At 31.7% G+C, this 18,888-nt stretch overlaps 1 protein-coding gene across 4 annotated transcripts; it reads right to left on the reverse strand.

Annotated features, from left to right (window-relative positions):
• Positions 1-7,326: 7,326 nt before the first annotated feature.
• LOC112795625 (putative methyltransferase At1g22800, mitochondrial) lies at positions 7,327-14,510 on the reverse strand. Of its 4 annotated transcripts, none has more exons than XM_025837651.3 (12): positions 13,640-14,510; positions 12,899-13,275; positions 12,722-12,808; positions 12,545-12,623; positions 11,866-12,007; positions 11,668-11,737; positions 10,517-10,581; positions 10,357-10,435; positions 9,708-9,795; positions 8,947-9,011; positions 8,759-8,848; positions 7,327-7,608 (listed from the first exon to the last, which is right to left on the reverse strand). In XM_025837651.3, the coding sequence occupies exons 2-12, from the start codon at positions 13,049-13,051 to the stop codon at positions 7,495-7,497; spliced, it is 1,032 nt and encodes a 343-aa protein (XP_025693436.1). In that variant the 5' UTR covers positions 13,052-13,275; positions 13,640-14,510; the 3' UTR covers positions 7,327-7,494. The 4 variants fall into 4 exon arrangements, with proteins under 4 accessions (XP_025693436.1, XP_025693435.1, XP_025693437.1 ...); XM_025837650.3 differs by having other exon boundaries at positions 13,616-14,474; XM_025837652.3 differs by having other exon boundaries at positions 12,899-13,201; positions 13,616-13,778.
• Positions 14,511-18,888: the final 4,378 nt, after the last annotated feature.

Below are 18,888 nucleotides of genomic sequence, written 5' to 3' on the forward strand. Positions count from 1 at the left end.
AAAATGCATCCCAAGTTGTATAATTTTGAACCATAAAGATGATAATAACAAATTTTTAAAAAAGAGCAAAAATTTGTATATTTGATCTAATTTTTGTTTGAAAACAATTTGTTAATTGATTAGAAAATACATACAAAAATTAGGTAAATTTAATCGTTACTTGTAAACCATTTTTCTATTATGTTTTAATTTTGGTTATTCGACTTATTTTTTTGGATATGTACATATGGAGATTGGTGGTGCTAAGTCTGAATGTGGTGGTAGTTTTTTCTTAAATATAAACAGAAGAAATTGGACTGTATGATTTTTTTGTTAGAAAAAATAGCTATACAAATCGAACTGTTCCATTTGTGTGGAAAGAAAATTTTGAATTTGAGTGTAAATAATCGGATCGTCCGATTTCAATGTAGTTTTTTTTTTAAATTTCAGTGGAGAGCAAATCGGACTGTTCGATTTGATTTTTATATATATATTTTTTATGTGTCAATAAAAATTAGACCAACCGATTTGTTTTATATGTGTGTGTGCAACTCATCCCTGAGTTGACAGATCTTCTTCTTCTTCTTTCTTCGTCCCTTTAGAACTATGGTTTTCGTTTGTGCTTAAAAAAAATTATAGTGAAGTTCATGTTCATGTGAACAAAAATAGATGATAAAGTCGTATTAAAAATATATTATTTTAGTCAGATTTTGTTACAAACATTTGAAGGAGTGAATTTTTTTGTGAAAATCTGTTAGATATTGTTATTCCGTTTACAATCTCATTTGAAGAATTAAATGGTGTAATTTGTGAGAAGACAGATTCTGAAATGTCAAGGTGAATGTCATGTATTTTATATAGGTATCCTATACCGGTATTTGGTGGATTCGTTCAATTCCAAATCAAATATGTAATTGATGAAGCGAACATGTAAGAAATAGATGTTTCCAATGTATATTGAAAGTCGCTCTTAGATGTCGTTCTTTGAGTTGTATATTGAGTTCGAACAATCTAAAGCCGGCCGAAATATTGAACGGGACGATTACAATAATGACGGTGAGAAAGAGTTTGAAAGTAATTACGAGGTTGTTGGTTTAGATGGAGACGAAAATCAAGGTGACGACACTATGGGGACAAATGTGATAGAGGTGACAAATACACTGGGCAAACCAACATCCATTTGAGAAGCCATCTTTCATGCACGCTTTGAATTTGGAGATCATGCATGCTCTAGAGTTTCCTGAATATATGAATGCAGGTACGTAATTGCCTATATTTATACGAAGGATTAGAATTTTGTTATAATTTATATTGATCATGGATTAATTAATTACGTGACATGTGAAAGTATAATTAATTAGTATTTATTTATGTCTTTATTTAGTTAAATTTAAGATAATAATCATTTTTTATTTAGTTATTAATTTAGTTAAATATTAATTAGTATTTATTTATGTGTTTATATTTTTATTTAGTTAAAATTGAAATAATTAGTTGATGTAAATTTTATTTATATTAATATTGATGTAGTGAATATTAATTTTTTATATGAATATTTATATTAGTATTAATATTAATACTAATATAGTGAATGTTGATTTTTGATATGAATATTTATTATATTAATGTTAATTACTTGATATGATTTATGAGTTGTTGATAAATTTTACTTACTAAATATTTGTTTATTAAATATTTATTGTATAGCTGTTGTCGTAGTAGAAATTTTTATTGTGGCGGATGGTGAATTTGTCGTGAGAATGGAATTCAGTTTCAGGAAAACTGTCATTATGGCGATAAAAGATTATACCATCCGCAGAGGACACGCAAATGTTACGTGATCTTAGGCGACATAGGCAATATGGGATCGAGGACCATAGCCGTAGTAGATGCCGTCAGTCGGATAGTGCAAGTGCCGACAACAATGCTCAGTAGAATTCTATATCTGAGTTTTACATTTTATCCAAGTACTCCATAATACTTGAAACTTTATATTTTATTCAAGTACTCTCTGACATGTATAGTAATGATACATAGAAAGTTAAGTACACGACAATTATCTCATTGTCTATTTTACATCTTTCACAAAATTCTTGTACTTCGTAGTGTCTCTTTTAAACGCGAACGGGGTGAATCGATTAGCGCTACGACGTGACGGATCAACTCTAAAATTGTAGCCTTTGCCTGTCTCATCTGGAGTTAGTGTCTCACTTGTATACATCAAACAAATTACTTGAATATAAAAGTAACATTGCATCTACTAACAGAATATCCAAATATGAATACAATATAATCAAACAACAAAAAACTAAACATGTACTAGGCCCTGGATCATCACCATGATCATAGTCGTCATTGTGGGATTCTTGATCCTCATCCTCATCCTCATCTTCATCTTCATCTTCATCGTCATCCTCACCATCTAATTCTCTACTAGATAGTCATCAGTCTCGTGTTCAATGGTCTTAGTATTTTTTTCAATTAGACCCATTGAAATACGTCATGGGTTTTGACTGTTAAGAATTCCTCGACCACTGTCACTCCTACTAGAGTCTCTAGATACTCTCCCTCCAGAAGTACCCGAGGAAGTGTGGCATGGATGCCTCGCGTCCAAGGAATACCTACCCAACATCATATCAGGCTGATGGCTAGATTATGATTAGTCTGTGTCTGCAGCCATGAATCTAAGTAACTGGCTAAATGAAGCTCCGTCTCCTGTGTCAAATTGTAGAGTATTCCAATACTATTTGTGTCATGGGTATGATGGGGTAAACTATGTTTGAGGTACATATGAGATCGAAGACTGTGGTTATTATTGTTGAGGTGGTGGCAGCGGTGGCTGTGATGGTGACTATGGCTCCTGTTCTTAATTGTCATAATCACTAATGGGATTATCCTCATCACTAACGAGATTATCCTCATCATTCTCTTGCACCACAAGATCCAACAAGTTCAAGTGGTTGTCATATTTTGTACTGTACCAATACATGTAAATCTCCAAGAGATGGTGTGAAAGTCCAAGAAGCTCAGTAAGAACATGACTATACATATTCGTCTACTACATCACCCAAAATGAATGAGTTGTAGCTATGGACCAGTCAAGATTCTTAGGAGCAGTCAGGACTTCCCCGTGTGCCTTGTCTAGATTCCGTTCCTGATGAGAAACTCCCTGTATGAAATCAAACTGTCGCCTAAACCTATCGGCTGCATGCCACTCAATGCATTCAAATTATATCAATCACCGTAGCGCTCCACATAACTGAGTGTATGTAGATGTTTGTAGGAATTACATTTGGCTCAATGCAATCATTACCATAGGCCTCCCATACAAACTGCACACAATAAAAGAAACATATGATTACAAGCCAAATAATATTAAGACTAAACTCGAAACAAATATTTATTTAATGAGAATATATCTGGCCTTCCTGAAGATCATCCAATGACTTCCTAAAGTGAGCAAGACTAAAAAATCTATAGCATCGGTCTGCACGTTCTCAATTATACCACCTAACATGATTTATTTTGTTAACACAATTTCATTCTAAATATGAAAATACAATGTTAGTCAATAATTTTACCTGTTTTCAAGCGGAAATTATGGAGTTCCCTAGGAATCGGCGCAATAAATGGTAGACGGATCCAAATCCAATCTAACAGAAGTGTTAGTGGACCATCGATTTTTTTGCAGTCAAAACGAGATGCCCTACCTAACGCTCTGTACATGTATGCTAGGCATGCCGATCCCCAACTATACTGTCCGATACTGCCAAAATCACGAAGCAAAGGCAGAAACTTCAAGTGCACAGCTGTCCCAGACTTGTCTCTAAACAAGATCGTACCAAATAACAACATAATGAGGCACTTCACGTACCTCTGAATGCTATTTTCGTCAATCAATTGTAAATGATCTTTTAAATTCCGAAGCTACGTCAATTTTATGAAGCTTCCTCTATAGTCTGACTTTCTCGGTGCAACCCCAAATTGGTGCAAACACTCAGCCTCTAAGGCTTCGTGATTACTCATAGTCACTCCTGTCACTGAAAGACCGTTTGTCAGAAGACCAAGAATAACAGCCACATCTTCCAGTGTCACAGCACACTCACTAACTGGAAGGTAAAATGTGTGTGTGCTTAGGTGCCACTTCTTGATTAGAACATTCACCATTGCTGATTTATTAAACTATTCTAATATAAAAAACGTGATAAAAACCAATAAATCGTAATTGTTCCTTCACATTCGGATTGTACGGATCCAGATGCTTTAGGTAGTTATATGTTACAAAAATATAGCAAAATATTACATCAAACAATTTCTAAAAATTATAATTAATTATAACTATAATAATATTAATATTCTATTCTATTCACCCACATAAAAAAATATCTTACTTAATCCAAATTAATCTGACCTGATTACAATTTAATTAATTCGGTTCTAATTTTTTTTACCTAACTCGATTTTATTACACGTCTACAATTTCTTTATATTATTTATTTCAAACACAATATTTAATTTGCAATTCAATTTAGTTCCATTCCAAAACTTTTGTTTATAGTGACATCCTTAGAGACTTTAGTGGAAATGGCGCTATCGTTTCATTGGAAATATTAGCATGAATGCCATGTAGGGAAGCCTCTCCTTGGAATTGATTTTTATGGGCTTCAATCTTTTCGTGGCTTGGAATGCGAGGTTTAGAAGAGCTTGTTGTGTGACTATTAGTATGATTCTAAGGAATAGATCTCTTAATTTTTTTAATAATTAAAGAAATAAAGTGTGATTTTTTATTATTAATTTTATAAAAATAAATATAAGAGAATAATAAAAAATTAAAAATCATATTTTATATTTTTAATTTATTTAATAATTAAAGATCCATTCCTTCCCGTTTAATCGGATTAATCAGAAATTTGCTATCAAATCACTTCGGTTCAAATAAAAAAATGGGTTCGCAACAAATCAATCAAAGAATGAAAAAAAAATTAGTAAAGAATCGAAAAAATCAGTTAAAGAACTATTAACTAGTTAAACGGTCTGATTTTTTAGTGATTAGCCAATTTAAAATAATTAAATAAAAAATATTTTTTTAAAAAAGGGTACATATTTTATGTATAAATATATTATTTTATTATATTTTATTTAATTCTAGTTCTAGTTTTTAGAATATGGACCTTTAGGCACATCTCTATCATTTAGCTTTGATATTCCAATTTTAGAATATCATTTTAGAGATTCGTGATCAGAACCATAGAGAGTGGAAAGGGAAGTGACTAGTCATGTCATTGTATTGTTGAAGGTGGTTGTTATAGTGTTTAAAAGTTATTGTCTAATTGTTAAAAAATATTAAATAATTAATTTTAAATGTAAAAGCATAAAATTTAAATATTTAAAAATTATTATAAAAAATAAGTTATTGTCTAATTGTTAAAAAATATTAAATAATTAATTTTTTGACGTAAAGATTAATTTGTCTATAAAATAAAATTTGGAAACTGATTTGTTAGTTAAAATAATTGCAGACTAAAGTGTTTAACAAAAAAATTTATAGGATAATAATAATAATAATAAAGAATTGATTTCTTTTTAAATTTTTAGTAGATTGATTTTTATTTTATTTTTTTACTTTTTAAGAAACTAATATACAGAATTTGTGCAAAATCTTGAACAAGGACATTTTTATAGATAATGACTTGTTTAATTTACTTATGTAAAGAACCCTCATATTAGTTTTTCAAGAGATACAAATACACTTTTGAAAATTCATATAATGAAAAATAAATAAAAAATAATAGAAGTTACTATTTGTGAAAAAGTGAGGATAGGACCCTATACATTATTTTAAAAATTAGTAATACCTATCTTAATTAATACCTATTTTATGTATGTATGCGGGGAGAATCTATGTTCTTTGTTGTGGGGCAAGTGTCCCACTTTTGAAATTTTTTTTTGAAATTTTTTTAAGTAGTATATGATAATAATATTTATTTGTCTCAATTAAATTATTAAATTTGACTCCACAATAGTTTTTTATTCAACTTTTGATACTTAATAGTTGATTTAAGGATTACATATTAGATGTCTATTAGAATGATCAATTCTCAATTTAAATGAGATTGATGTTCTTTTTTAGAAATCAACTCAAAAGAGTATTATTTATCTTCTTTTAAAATTAGCTTTAGTTTTTTTCGTAACAACTGCATTAATTGAAAAAAAAATTTCAACTATGAATATAAGTAAGAATTGACTTCCAATTGTATGAAAAGTAAATTTTTAAATAATTATTGAGTGATATATACAAAAAGAGAAATATTTCAATTGTATTATTAAGAAAAAGATTACTCAATTTTTTTAAATATAAAACCTAAAAATTAGAATTTTAAATTATATATTATTATTTAAATTACTATTTTAATTTGTAAATTAAATATTTTAAAGATTAGTCATATTTTATAATAACAAAATATAATTATAATAATAATTATGTTATATATACATAAAAAAAATTATCTGTATAAAATATATATTAAAAATAAGTTAAACAACACATATATTTATATATAAATATATAATAATTAATAAATAATTTAATAGTTACTTTTTATATATACATAATAATTTTATTATAAAAATTATTATTATATTATATATATTTTACTCTCATTATCAAAATTTTTTGGATTCGATATTGTATGTATGTATGTAATGGTAATTGGGACAAAAAGACTATTAGTTACGAAAGTAAAGAACTTATCAACATAACCAATCTCGCATTGATTATATTATATATTATATACGTAAGTTATTTTTGAATTATAATATAAATTAAAACTAACAAAGTGGATTGATAGGCTAATTTAGTGACTACAAAAGGCTGGATTAATTCACTGGAAACTAATAAACTATGAACGCTTATTTAGTTCAGTTTCATAATTTAAAAAATTAAGTATTTTGGTTATTATGTAGCTCCCTATATATCACTTCAATAATTTTTAGAGCTATATATCAGCACTTTTTTAGTTAGATAAAACAAAAAGACAACAAAAAACAAACCAAAAAAAAAATCACCATTCTATTCTATGGATGTACAGGAGTCAAGTTAGGCCAAATTAATTAAATTCGCAGACTCACGCAATTCAAATATTTTATTGGGTCCGTTGTAAATATCGGATCCTAAATTAACTTAAAATAAATTAAGTCAAATCGAATCCATCGGATATATAATTTTAGTATATATAATTTCGTAAATTTTATATAAAAAATTAATAAAATTTTATTTTTAAAAGTTAAATTTAATAAATATTATATAATATCTATAATAAAATAATTAGCATGTGCATGAAGAAGCCATGTTTGAATGATGAGTATTTATAATGTCACTTAAAATCAAAGTAGATGATCCATTTCGTAATGTGGCCATGATCTATAGCATGTCACACTTCATGCCTCATTATTTGGAATAATAAAATAATATATTCCCCTTTATTTCACTGTATGACAATGGTATACAGCACATACTCAACTATGGTTTCCAAATTGCTTCTGAATATCCTTAAAAGATATAGTGGCTGATCCCCTTGTTTTTGCTTTCTGTTGAGAAGGATGTTCCCTCCACCCCGTCATGTAAATCACCTACAAAATCACAATAGTAGAAACAAAATTGTTGTTAGTTGTTATGAATGCAAGAGGGCAATGAGGTAAAATCACAAATGAGCAAGTGGCACTGGCAAGTGATGCATATGTGTGTTAGAAATGAGGAGCAAGTGGCTGATAGTGAAAACAAAGTCACAAGACTCTCAAGGTGGCCAATTCCAACTTCCATCATTGGAAACTATGACTCCTCTCAAGTTTTCCTTTGAGTAAAGTGACAAATAAACCCTTGAAGATTTACATTTCGGACAGATTAGTCCTTAAAAACAAAAAAGTACCAATAAAGTCCTTTAGGATAACAAACGTGGACAAGTTAGTTCAAATTAAGACCTTCTATCCTAATCATAAGGACTAATTTAAAGGTAATATATCTACATCGCCTATCCTGAAAGACTTTATTGGTATTGCGCTTGATGGCACTAGTTAGAGCCTTTTTTTCCTGTTTCCGTCGCAGCTTTGCTCCGAGATATCAATACCTTTACACACACCACCAATACTCCTCACACATACTCCTATTATACTTTCCATATCTCAATACCTAGTTCATTTCAGTTTTGATTTTATGTAGTTGGCACTGAACATCTATCTCATCGGTTGATGTTTCAGTATTTCTCTCTTGGGTGCTCCATTTGGAGCTTTCATTCTGTAAATTCTGAACTGATAGCAAGGTAAGAAAGTCTTAAGCCAGTTCGATTGAACTCCTACAGCAAATGGATACAGAAAACAATGAGCATTGTTGCTCGAATTGAAGTGTCCGTTGAAACGCTAATCCAATATCAACACTCTTCAGATTCATCTCTTAGTTGCCGACATTTAGGTATCGGAGGAAATCAGAATTGGCATCACAATGAGACTAGCAGTGCACATCAATCTCCCCAATAGAGAAGAGTCATACCACATAGAATTCCACTAAATCTTTCAACACATCTATTTTCTATATAATACAACGATTTCAGGCTTCCATCACAAAGAAGGATAATATATGTATTAAAGAAAACTTGGATGGAACTCAAAAGCTTTGAAACTCTCTCCTTACTGCTTGACCATCAGAGTCTGGAAACAACACACTAATTCGAGTTTTGATAGACACTAATGATTTTGTTAAGCTCAAATCGCATTTCTATTTGATTACCTGGAAGGTTGCAGGTACTGTGCCATCTTCTTCAGCAAACATTGAATCATAAATAGCTGCAGTTGCTAAGGCAGTGTCCCTCTTTAAGATCTGTTTCAATCAGCATCCCAAGGTTCAAAATTTGTTGAGTATAATTTAATTTAAATACACTAAATAATCATTGTTGTGAAAGGAAAGGAAAGCGTTACAGTATTCATTTGAAAAAGAGAGTTCGTTTCACCCATTGCTCGTAAATGTTCTATAAGCTCCAAGGCTGCACCAGAGAAACAAAAGCCACCAATGCAAAAATCAATTGCAGAAGGTACAAGTTTATGGAAGCAAGCAATATACTAAACAGAACTCATTATAAACTAACAATGATTAGAATAGATCAAATAAATGAGAAGATTGTTATATAGCTTTTATTTATTAGCTTCACGAACATCAATTATTCACTTTCCTCAAATCATCATTCTCAGTTGCAAGAAAAGATTGTTGGCTCCTGGTGTGTTACTGTCTATTCTGGTAAATGAACCAATTGGGATAACTCAACGACATCGACCTAGATGGTTTAAAAAACTAGTACAACATCCACTGGTGCTATTTGTTGGGGAAATAACCTAATTCAAAGTAAACAAAATGGTGCATACTTGACAAGTAAAGGAATCGACGAAGAAAGACCATAGACAACCATTAAAAAGGGATTACATTTTAAGGGCTCATATGTGGATATGGCCTTTCAGAAAAATAATTAAAAACCCATGCAGTGACTTATCCAGAACAACAAAAAATATTGGTTATATGGCCGTGTATAGCTGAAAATTACGCATAACAGAAGAGAAGGGAAATATTAAATTGGAGTTCAATGATATGGCATGTGATAAAAGCCACAAATGTTCATATGCCAGCAAGTAGCTTCTTGTTTCGTCATCAATGAAAATTGCAATTTCAAACTGGGAAGAGCTCTCACCACTTTCATATTTAACTGTATATTCATCAACATCAACACCAGGAAGGGTGAAACCCGCCCTTGTCAAAAGATTTCCAGCATCTCGAACCTAAAATTGGAGCACAAAAAGTCTTGTCAGTTCCAGCTTTACTCTTTGCTTTTTGGGTGCTTTTTCTCTCTCTCTCTCTCTCTTTTTCCTCTTTTTCTCCACCAGGGAGAAAAAGGAGGTGGGGGGCAGGGAATGATACAACTCTACATCACAGACATCAATGTCAGAACTAGCCACCTTAACCAACAGATCTTAGAATGATATGCAAGACAAGACTAATGTTTCCATGCGAGAAGTGATAAACAAACAAAATTCCTTATTACCAACACCAACAATGATTAAGAATTAATTTAATCAAAATCAACAATACAATCGGAACACTGCAACAAAGAAACACATACTATTCAGCAGGACTTGCTTAAAACTAACCACCAAAAATGATTAAGAATTAATTTCAAATAAAACCATCAACATGATTGGAATAATGGTACCTGACAAGAATTAGCACCAAAGAAACACAATCTATTCAGAAGAAATACCATCGGATAGTTGCCATCATTCAAAATAAAGCTGATCTTAAGTACAAAATAAATACTATAACAGTTTGGTAATAACACATGCCTGAGCCAATGGTGATACTCTGGGACTGATCCCTCCTTCACGCTCCATTTGTGCTACAGTACAAGCTATTCTTAGTTCCCTGGTGATAGAAAAAGTATCACAAAAATGCTCCAATATATTGGCTTGCCAAAGAACTTTCTAGAAATTAAATAACAGTCACTTTAAGGTTTCTCCACCAAGAATAGCTGCTAAAAATAGGCCATCAGGTTTCAGCGCCAATCTAGACTGCAAAAGATAAAAATGTACATCAGAATAACAATAAAGGATTTTAAAACCGATATTTAGAATTTAGATAAGCAAAAGTTGATAAGCACATGCATGTTTTCAGCATACTGCTTATAGAATTATGATCAAGTTATTATCCAAATAACACGATTGTAGAAAGCCCTTTACATTACAGCTAATGAGGATTCCCTTTTGTCATGTTTTCTCTTCTCTCCCACAATTTCTTTCTTTTCTCTCTCCCTACTCTCCTATCTCTTATGTCTCTCACCGTCAAACCTTTTAAGATTGCAGAATGGGGGTTGCGGTAGCTACAACTATTTGCCATATGCTTCTCTGTCACATTTACAAAGCAACATAGTAAGGAGGATGCATGATTTCTCAAACTGTAGAAAGCCTTCCCTTCCATATTAATTGTTCTATGTAACATATTGTATTCTTTTCATTCTTTTATTCCCAATCTTTGGCACATGTTCAATAATTTAAATAAATAAATATGCATGAACATATAAGAGGTGAAATTGATTAATAGTCACAGGCCTCTATCCATGTTTCCTTCAAATAGAATTGAAATTGACTCATGAAGAAAAGATAAGAAACATAGCCTTTTATCAAAGTCTGGGTCTAGCCGAGTGATTAGTGTGGATACTAGAGTTTAGACAATGAGGAAACGGATAGAGAAATATGGCTTACAATAAGCCTGTTTACTCATTTTGTTACTTATTTTATTTGTTTAGAAGGATCTCTTATTCTCCTTTCATCTTGTATCGTTCATCCATTCTTTCCTGTACTAGCGTTATTCTTCTTTTATTCCCCAAAAAAAAAAAAAAAAAACAAAAGGAAAACAAAAAACAAAGCACCTATTTACTCAGAGTCATCATAATACAATCTGTAACTTCTATATATTGGTGTTATTCTATCAACCCCTACCCAAGAAACCCTCAAAGAGGTATAAAACCCAAAAATACTTGTTGCTTTGATGTTTCAGAGAACTCTTTCAGGGACAACACTAGAAAATTTTAACCTCATCCTCATTATAAACTGAGCTAATAAGCACGTTAATCACAACAATTGAATTAGAGCATGTACCTGTATCATTGCTCCTGGCAGATCATTTGTCCAGTGTAGTCCCAAGCAGCTAATAACCAAATCCACAGAGCTGCAAAGAATATACAACGAATCAAAAAGAAAATTTAGAAGTTAATCAATATCAAGTGAACAATCAAAACATAAATATCACGTGAAAAGTTAGAGTTACATGAAAGTAAATCTGACTCCATGTGGCACCTTTCTTTGATTGGCAAAAATTCTTCGTCAGCAACCACATACAATGTCTCAATGTTATCATTGTTCGAGGCATCCTCAGCATTTTTACACAGCTGTACCATTTCATAGGATGCATCCATAACAATAAGCTTTTCTATGGTACCTGAGATCAATCATGTATCATTGCACTACGTTATAGCATTGTCCATATACTAGCCAGTTAAAAGTTGGCAAATATAATCTTGCAAGTAGGAAATAGGGTCGTGTTTGTTTACTCTGAGACAGGAACACAGTGACACAAAATTGTGTTTAGCATATGAGATATGAACAAAGATATTGTGTCTAAAGATACTGAATTAGTTTATTTTGTGCCATCTTTACAGGAAGGACACAAAAACTCTATAAAGAGACACAACTTATTTTTCATTATTCTTGTTAATTTTTCATAATTATATTTTTTATTATTATATTTTTCTTCCCAAATTTTTTGAATGGAAAAAAATAAGAATAAATTAGATATTTATAATTTGTTCTAGTTTATCATCAAACAAAATACAAGAACACTAATTTTTATGTCTCTGTATTTTGTGTCTTGTTTTCAGTGTTTTGTCTTTTCTTATTTTCAGAACCAAGTGCAGCCTAGGGGACACATGACAGTGTCATACTTTGGATGAAAGATGTGCTTGATGAATGCACTTACGCTGGGTGTAGAGCGAGCGGGTGACTGGTAGCAAGGAGCCTCCCAAACACAATGCAGTAGGGAAGGTCTTCTTACAATCCTGAAAAAATAAAATAAATTATAAAATAAAATTGGGCAAAGAAGCCATCTGTATTGTATGATAGAGATGGAAAAGTCATTAGTAGTTGGCTCCTATACTTGCAAGCGATCGAGGAGATTATGAGCAACAGTATTAAGGAAAGGGTCGTCAGAATTTGAGGGCATCAACCATGCAGCTCGGTCTCGCTGCACAAATCAACCAGATCAAAAAGCATTTGAATTAATTTGAGCATGGAATTACTTCTATTAAAAAAAAGGGGGAGGGGGTGACAAGACCTGTTTACGCTTGAGTTGGCGGTCAAAGATCTTGACCCTGGAGCTCGAAGTTGAAGTATCAGTGCAGAAAGAAGCAGCAGCAAATGGATGTCTAATCCTACTTGTACACGCTGAAGCAGAACGCAACATGTAGGAAGCCAAATGCCTTGTCATTTTGAGTGAGCTTCTTCTTTGTAGTATGGAACCTAGTCTCTTGGGGCACTCTCTTATTTCACTTAATACTAATATTATGCCACTTCTTTTATAAACAGTGGCAGCGCGGCAAGGGCAGATAGGGGTGTCAAACAAGCTTGAAGCACTACTCTGAACCTTTGCAAAAACAAATTCTAACTTGGGGAGGATTCCAGTTAAATTTCCAAACAAACAAACAAATGTACCTAAATATGATACCTCATTTTAATTAGTCAAATTTACAATTCATACTTAAGAACTTGACAGTTAGCATATTTATAATTCATAATCAGAACACTCCAATCATGTATACCTCAACAAAACAGAGGGAATTAGGCAATATTAGAAATCTTGGAATCATCATCATCAAGGAGCCACCAAATGAAATTGATTTGCTTTTACAGTGAGATCAGAACTAAGTTATATAACTAGCAATTCCTTATTATTTCCATGATGGAAGTTCAACAATCCAAAATCTAACATAAGATCAAACCTTAACATTCTCTATTCAAAGAAAGATAATTCAAATAATAAGCACAACATTACCGATCAAATGCTCACGACACTAACAGAAGCTTTGAGTCAGCCCAGTATGAAATTCGCCATCACTCCTCGCAGCAGCTTCAACGCTTTTGTTCTTCCCTCTTTAAGAGATGATTTAAATGTTAACACTTAACAGTTAGAACTAGAAGCTTTTATTCCTTCAGATGCTGTCACTAGGATGGTAGCTTTGCAACTTGTAAGTTGTAACCCTTCCTTCTTTTTTTTTTTCAGGGACCCGGGCCACGAACCTGGCCCAGACCCGAAAAGAAGCCCTATGCTCCAACCCGACCCAAATTTCAAACCTGCGTTTCCCTCTCCCTTGCGCGTGAGACTGAATTGCAGCTGCTCCCCTTGGCAAATCGGCTAGACGATCGGAAACTTCCCGGTGCGGCAGCACTTTGAACAAAGACAGCGTCACTGAAAGTCTCCCCTCGCCAGTCTGCTATCGTCCTCCTCTATTAACCGTAACAGCACCCGATCGTCCTTGTCTTCCTCACCGGCACGACTTCGCCGTCCTCCCGTCGCCTTAGCAGCAACTAGTCGATCATGATTGTTCGTAGGAAGAGGCACAATTGATTTCATCCATAGCACAACCAGCAGTAGGCGATGGAGAAGATAGAAGCGTTTCAAACTGCGTTTCCCTCCCCTACCTGCGCCTGAGAACAAGACCGCCATTGATGATTTACCTCACTACGGCCGGCCGCAGACTCGAAGCTCCACTCCCTCCCGCATCGAGCTCTCTGTCTCTGATTCTACCCGTGGTTCGGTCTCGGTGCCTCAACCGCCGGCGACTTGGTTGTAGTTTGTTGGCTTGGGTTGGGCTTTGTCACAACCCACCATGTCCAAACAAAAATAATTAGGGGTGGCAAAAGGTTTTGCCCATAAAGCTTATTTTGGTAAAATTTTTGGAAATGGTATTTGAATTTTTTATCTTATTTTATTTTTGATAAATAAAAGGTTTACGTATTTATGTTTGCAATTTTAAAGAGATAGCTTATTGTTATTTGTATTTATTAAAAATTATTTTTAAAATATTTTGTTATTATTTGTATTTATTAAAAATTATTTTTAATTTAAACTATTTTAATTTAATTTACTAAACACAATGTTACAACTTTTAAAAATTAGTTTCTATAAACTACTTTTAAAAAATAAATTTTTTACCAAACAAGACATAAGTTGGTCTCTCAATAAAAACTTTAGTTACTCTATTAATTTTTATAATTTTACCAAGATATATTGCATAAATAAATAAAAAAATTAATTTTACTCAAGTACAACTTTTTTTTTTAAATATTAGTATTATAAAATTTTATTCCTACAAAACAAAAATATTTTGTATACATTTATATTTTTTATTTAAAAACAAAAGACTACTCTTATGATTTTTAAAATTTTAAATGGATTCATTCCTTATTTTGTAGTGATTTTTAAAAAGTTGTAATTAGATAAAATTAATTTATTTTTTATTTATTTATGTAATTTTTTTACTTTTAATTAGATTCTTATGATTTAAAAAGCTTGTAATTAAATTTTTATATAAAACAAAAAATGTGTTTAAATTTCTATTATTTATTTTTTTAAAAAGTTAAAATAATCTTAAAATATTTATTTTACAATATCTTATAATTTATCATATGTCAAATACAAAACTAATTATGTTAAAATTTGTATTTTTTTTTAACAAAAATGTTAGAAAGATCCTAATTTAAAAATTTAATTTAGTATAAAAATTCAATTACAAATTTGTTAATTAAAAAAATTAATTAAAATTTTGATAAAATTATAAAAATTAATAAAATAATTAAATCTAAAGAAAATAAATATTTTATTAATCCATATATTAAGGAAAAATATATGGAACCAACTTTAAATCAGGCAAAAATGAAACATCTTAATTAATTATAAATATAGTAATTAGTTTTATTTATTTATGATTTAAAATATTGGTTATTAAATGTTTCACCACATTCAAATTAGAAGGAGATACGTTTAGTATCATTGCAACGTGAATCATGGAAACTGATTCAATTAGCTTTCGTATCTTCACCCTCATTCTCTCTCCAAATGCCTAAAATATGATAAATCAGAAAACATATTCAAAACCATCCAATTTACAAAGAAAAGAAACATCCTAATATCTAATATAAACACCATTCACATAGAGGTTTTGGATTCACCCAAAGGCATTTGGCTGATTTTTGGTTGAACCATCTTGGTTTTCTAGCATTATTGATATATTAAACAATGAAATCTAAACCACAATAATCCAAATAGCGGTCATTTGAATCAAATAGGACTAGATTAAAAAATAAAATTAATTTAGATCATAGAATAAAGTATTATTTTGGTCTCAAAATTTAGGCAAAATTTTATTTTGATCTCTAACGTTTCAAACATCATATTTTAGTCCTAACAAATTTTAAATAGATTCAATACGATTTTACTGTTAAAATTGACACTAACAGTTAACAGAATAAATGATATGGACATTAATAACGTTACTAGTTAAGTCATATCTTTTTCTATGAGCTAAAAAACATAACCGAAACCTTCTTATAATACTTTTTCTCCTCAATTTTCTTTTTGTATAAAACTCAAAATTCTAACAATCCGTCATCAACGCTTCAAAATTAAAGAAAAAACTTTGATATCAGTGATCGTTGATGGATCGATTTTACTTATATACTAAAATCGAATATTATTGGCTCTTGAATATGTGACTTGTTTATGTTAAATTTAATAGTGGGATAACATTAGATCCGCTTAAAGTTTTTGGAATTGAAATAGGACGTTTGAAAGTTTTTGGGACTAAAATATGACGTTAGAAACGTTATGGACCAAATTAAGATGTGACCCAAACGTTGAGGACCAAAATAATACTTTACCATAAATTATATCATTTTATATTTTAAATCGATACAAATCATACTACAAATATCATATCTCGTTTATACTGACAACGAGATAGGCATACGAGATATTTATTTGAGTTAAGTCTCAAAGTGGTCCCTAAAGTTACACTCAAGGCTCAAAATAGTCTCTAAAATTAATAGTTACTCAATTTTTCTCGAAATTACACTCCGAGACTCATAGTAGTCTCTTAAACAGTTTCTGTCCATCACTAGTCATCAAAAGCTGAGGTGGATTAATTTCTACCACGTTGGCACACCAACAGCTTACTGACGTGACAAATGAATTTTTTTTGTTTACAATGTGGTCCTTTCCCTTTTAAATCCCTAATTTCTAATTTTTATTTTTTGAATTCTCTTCCTCATTTTCTTTTTCTTCAACCACATTATCTACTATCACTCTTTCAAATCCAATTATCGATGCAACAATAATGTAAAATACCAATAATTATTTATCAATAAAAATATAGTAAATCACATTATAAACTTTTTAATCGGTACCTTCAACTGGTACCAGTACCAAAGATAAGGAGAAAAAACATCATTTCATAGCTAAGACAAAATGAAATCCAATAAAATTTGTATAATTATGCAGATAACCAATCAGTTTATTACATACAATGTTCCAACTCTCTCAAACACTTTCAATACATCTTCAACGACGACGATTCAACTCACCACCACTGCCATATGGCTGACAATAACAATAACATCGATGAAGTCCCAACCTTTGCTCCCTTTTCACTCACAGCCAAGGCCACCTCCCGTTGGAGTTCCACCCGCTAAAGTACCTCGTCCGAGGTCACATTCACCCCCGGTGACCCCACGGAGCCAGCCCCTACCACAACGTACTACTCCAACCTCAACTTTCGCGATGGAACTGCTTCAGCATGGTGTTAGACCCATTTCAAAAGGGGTGCGTAATAACGTTTCAGGACAACTTCGACGATGAAGAGCATGACATCGAGGACAGATCACGTGCGGATGGCAATAGGACACTATCAGCAAGAGAGGCGATTGTGGCACAGGAGGCGGTGGAGGCGGCTGCTACAGGGGAGGTTGTTGGAGAGGGATAGGAAGACGAGACAGCGCAGATAGTGATGATGTCACTGACAGACTTGTTGGAAAAGATTGACAGAGAGATGGGACTTGAAAGATCGAGGTACAATCTAAGTGATGATGAGGAATTTGATGAGGATGAGGAAGATGAGAATGGTGATGGTAATGACTTGAAATACAGATTATATAATAGAGGTCATTGAAGATTGGATTTAAAAGAGTGAGCGGAGAGAAAGAGATTGAAAAAGAAGATAATGAGGAAGAGAATTCAGGGAATAAAAATTAGGGATTAGGGTTTTAAAAGGGAAAAGGGACCAGATTACAAACAAACGTGACAGGAATTAGTCCATCTCAACTTTTCGACGACCTGTGATGGACGAAAACTGTCTGAGGGACTACTATGAATTCTGGAGTGTAACTTCAAAAACAAAATTGAGTGACTATTATCTTCAGGGACTACTTTGAGACTTAACTCTATATTTTTTTTTTTGTACTCCACGCATTTCGTTTGCAAACAATACATAAGACATAAATTTATGAAGACCACACCTACATATATTTACATACTAAAGACATATAATTTGTGTCTCTTTAACATGGTAAGACACATATTTTCAAAGGTGGACACAAATTATACCATTTTTTTAGACAATTTTACTCTTATTAAATTTATAAAATTTCTAACACTACCCTCCTTCCTGCTTTATTTCCTCCCACTTCATCCTTCTCAATGAGTCACAAATCCTCCATCTCTTTACTTCCATCTTTCTCTTCTTCTTCATCTTGATCTATTCCTCTTCTAAGATAGCTAAATCTTTTTCGTTTCCTCCTCTTCATCTTTGTCTATTCTCCTTTTTTTTCTTTGTCTATTCTTCCGCCTCTTCTAACTCTTGTTGCATCTACTTACGTTTATGCCTAAATTCGCTATTGTTGCTATTCCGTGTCGCATCTATCATCATTTCTAATGCCATCATTTTTTGATCTGTTATTCTTCTTCTTTTTTTCTTGATTTGCTTTTGCCTTTGCTTCTCTTGTTCAAGAGCTTCATCAATTTCATCATTTTCAAACTCGAAATTATAACAATGACTACTAATTTTGTTGGTGGATCTTTGAACTGAAGATGAAAGGAAGACTTTAGTATTGTCGGAGATAAATGGGTAGAATCGTTTGTTGATAGAGTGTTTTTTGTTTTTTTTTTAAAAACAAATTGTATATTTAATTTATTTTAAAAGTAAAGGTTGTTATTTAGACCCTTGACAAAAAAATGGTAATAATAATAGTGGTATAATAATATTTGTTGATAAG

The sequence above is a fragment of the Arachis hypogaea genome, chromosome 4, assembly GCF_003086295.3.
Source record: "Arachis hypogaea cultivar Tifrunner chromosome 4, arahy.Tifrunner.gnm2.J5K5, whole genome shotgun sequence".
In the NCBI taxonomy this organism is placed as follows: Eukaryota; Viridiplantae; Streptophyta; class Magnoliopsida; order Fabales; family Fabaceae; genus Arachis; species Arachis hypogaea.